At 47.2% G+C, this 3,066-nt stretch overlaps 1 protein-coding gene across 6 annotated transcripts in view; it reads right to left on the reverse strand.

Annotated features, from left to right (window-relative positions):
- The window catches only part of Erg (ETS transcription factor ERG), a 231,843-nt gene that overhangs the window by 32,154 nt on the left and 196,623 nt on the right, over nucleotides 1–3,066 (reverse strand). For all 6 annotated transcript variants that reach the window (XM_031364513.1, XM_031364515.1, XM_031364514.1 and 3 more), the window contains one exon: nucleotides 2,306–2,457. In XM_031364513.1, coding sequence (XP_031220373.1) covers nucleotides 2,306–2,457 — 152 coding nt within the window. The remainder of the gene's footprint in view (nucleotides 1–2,305; nucleotides 2,458–3,066) is intronic.

The following is a 3,066-nucleotide window of genomic DNA, read 5'->3' on the forward strand; positions in this document are numbered from 1 at the left end:
TGCATACCACACACTGGTCTCCCGTCACATTTACACACATATGATGCATACCACACACTGGTCTCCCTCTCAGTTAAACTCTTCCTCTTGTCGACACACGTATCCTTTTGCTCTAAAGTTGAGGCTATCCCACTTTTGTGTGTGTCTGTACATACAATGTTTCTTAAATTCATTTTGCCACAGGAAGCAGTGTAAATATATAGTTATGGCCTTTCTACCCACAAGAACATGCCCATGATTACTCTTCATGAATATTCTGGGCTTCTTAGCTACTGAGTTAACTGAAGATGATGGGTCTCAAAGTCAAAGTTAATGGAATAATTTTTCAAAATGAACTCTAAGTCCAAAAGTTCTATATAGGTACAGAGTTACCAGGTCCTCCATTGTGACTCTGCCCCCTCTCTCTTTCCTTCTCCCTCTCTCTCTTCTTCTATCTCTTTCCCTCTTTCCCTCTCTCTTCTTCTCTTTTTCCATCTCTCTCTGTCTCTACCTCTTTGTCTCTTTCTTCCTCTATCTCTCTCTGTCTCTCTCAGACATTGAAGGTCAGTATGTAGTGACAGAAAGATCAAATGCTTGAGAGCAACTAAGGCTTCTGTTTCACATTGTTGGGTACCTGAGGCACTACATCTAACCAGCAGGAGTTCCAGTAACCAATCAGACTCAGGTCTGAAGATTTCAATGTGAGTAGAGTATTCCACACCTCAAAGGGGCCTGGGTAAGGAGTGTGGGTACCTGTGCTGTTGCTGAAGGTATGGATACAGAAGCTGCTGACCACCTGGGGTCCTACCATCCCATGGCTGTGCTGGAGGACATTTTAAATGTGTGTGAGTGTACGTGTGTGTATGTGCACATGCACGTGTGTGTGCATATGCACATGTGTGTGTGTTCATCTGTGTGAACACACATACCTGGACCTTGACCAATAACTGAAAAACTCACAACTTGCAAAATCACCCACATCTTGCTCTTTTACCAATACCATTAACTGAATAACTGCCTACCCTGGCATGAAGCAACCAGCCCAAGGAGTACAGCTGAAAGAAATCTTCCTTTAGAATGAAGAAACAACCCTCTACCCATTGCCAGCTGGAGCTGATCTGCAGACGCATCCTTTGGCCTGTCCAGCCAGCATTGGACAAATGCCTGTGCATAAGACCTGCTGACATCCTGACTGGACTAGACAGATTCTTTGCCTCATTTTCCTCTGAGGAAAGTCTCAAGTCTGACCTCCCTTAAGAAGACTTTGATGATATCAAAGCATCCTGATGATATTTTAGAAATACAAGATGGCCCAAAGCAGCACTGTGCATCATGGTTCTACAAAGCAGTGGTACCCATCATCAGTCTACAAGAAGATGGGTGTGTCAAGCAGGCTCTGCTCAGCTTGGTCCTCTAGCATACATGACTAAAACTTTCTTTGCCTCAGGTGAAGAAAAGAGGTTTTTCAGGAGGAAGGCAATGGGACAAGTAGGCTAGGGTCAGCTTTCACCCAGTGAGAGCTTCTCCCTCCCTGAGGCACGGTGGCAAGCAAGGTGGCCTTAGCACATACAGCTCAGCAGCCGTGAGTAAAACCAAATGGATGGTCTGAGTATATGCCACCCACATTCCCATAAATATCTAGAGCCGTTTTAGCTGTTGTCACATAGAATTGTCACTGTTGTGTCCTCTGAACTTTTGCTATATGTGGCAAAACAAGGTACATCCCTAAAGGAGGTCCCTGGTACCCTGATGTCATCGAGCCATCTTCATGGTCTATTGACATCCCTGAAGGGACCATATCTGGTGGCACATCTGGTAGACCTGCATTTTGCCAGAGTCTCTGCAGACTGAACTTCCTGTCTAGAAGCTGACAGATCCTGAGAGAACATCATACCATGGGGGGGGGGGGTTGATCCTGTTCATTCCTGCTTATTACAAAGATGAGTTTATCTAGAGTACAGAACAGTGGAGCCTATGATATCTTTGCTAGGTATAACTTTTACCACTCTGAAAATGTGCCCAGTAGTTGGACATCCCTTATCCTACCTGCCCCTGGTTAACACCCAGAGAGTACTGATGAGGGCCAGACAGAGCATTTGGCCCTTGTGTTGGTGCCTTAGCAGAGCATTCCAGTGAGAGGAAGACAGAGTAAAAGAAAGAGTGATGAAGTAGATGGGGGCTGAGTGACATGAGTGGAAGAGAGAATAGCTCCAGACTGGAATGCTGGGTATATCATCCCTGACTGAGATTCATAAAGGACAGAAGTGGTCTGTCTTTCCTGGGAAGCATGGTTTGTTAGCCAGAGCAAAATCTCAAGACCTCTAACCTGCAGGGACGATCACTCTGCGTTCATTTGTGGTCATATTGGGGGGCGGCATGTGCTTCTCCTCCATGTAGCTGCCGTAGCTCATCCCCACAGTATCTGGGCTGCCCACCATCTTCCCACCTTTGCTCACACTGCATTCATCAGGTGAGTTCCTGTAGGAGAAAAACATGATTTCTTCTGTTAGTACATTACCTAGAGATCAGGGCTTGGCGGTCTTGTGATATATAGGTCCAATGACAGGCAGCATGGGAAAAGTCAGGAAGCGTGACAAAAGTCACAATGTGCTGGTAAAGACCAGCGTGGTGGTGTGTGCACCTGGAAAGACCAGCATGGTGGTGTGTGCACCTGGAAAGACCAGCATGGTGGTGTGTGCACCTGGTAAGACCAGCATGGTGGTGTGTGCACCTGTAAAGACCAGCATGGTGGTGTGTGCACCTGTAAAGACCAGCATGGTGGTGTGTGCACCTGGAAAGACCAGCATGGTGGTGTGTGTGCACCTGGAAAGACCAGCATGGTGGTGTGTGCACCTGGTAAGACCAGCATGGTGGTGTGTGCACCTGGTAAGACCAGCATGGTGGTGTGTGCACCTGTAAAGACCAGCATGATGGTGTGTGCACCTGGTAAGACCAGCATGATAGTGTGTGCACCTGGAAAGACCAGCATGATGGTGTGTGCTGGTAAAGACCAGCGTGGTGGTGTGTGCACCTGGAAAGACCAGCATGATGGTGTGTGCACCTGGTAAGACCAGCATGGTGGTGTGT

Source organism: Mastomys coucha, unplaced genomic scaffold (assembly GCF_008632895.1).
Source record: "Mastomys coucha isolate ucsf_1 unplaced genomic scaffold, UCSF_Mcou_1 pScaffold12, whole genome shotgun sequence".
Lineage (NCBI taxonomy): Eukaryota > Metazoa > Chordata > Mammalia > Rodentia > Muridae > Mastomys > Mastomys coucha.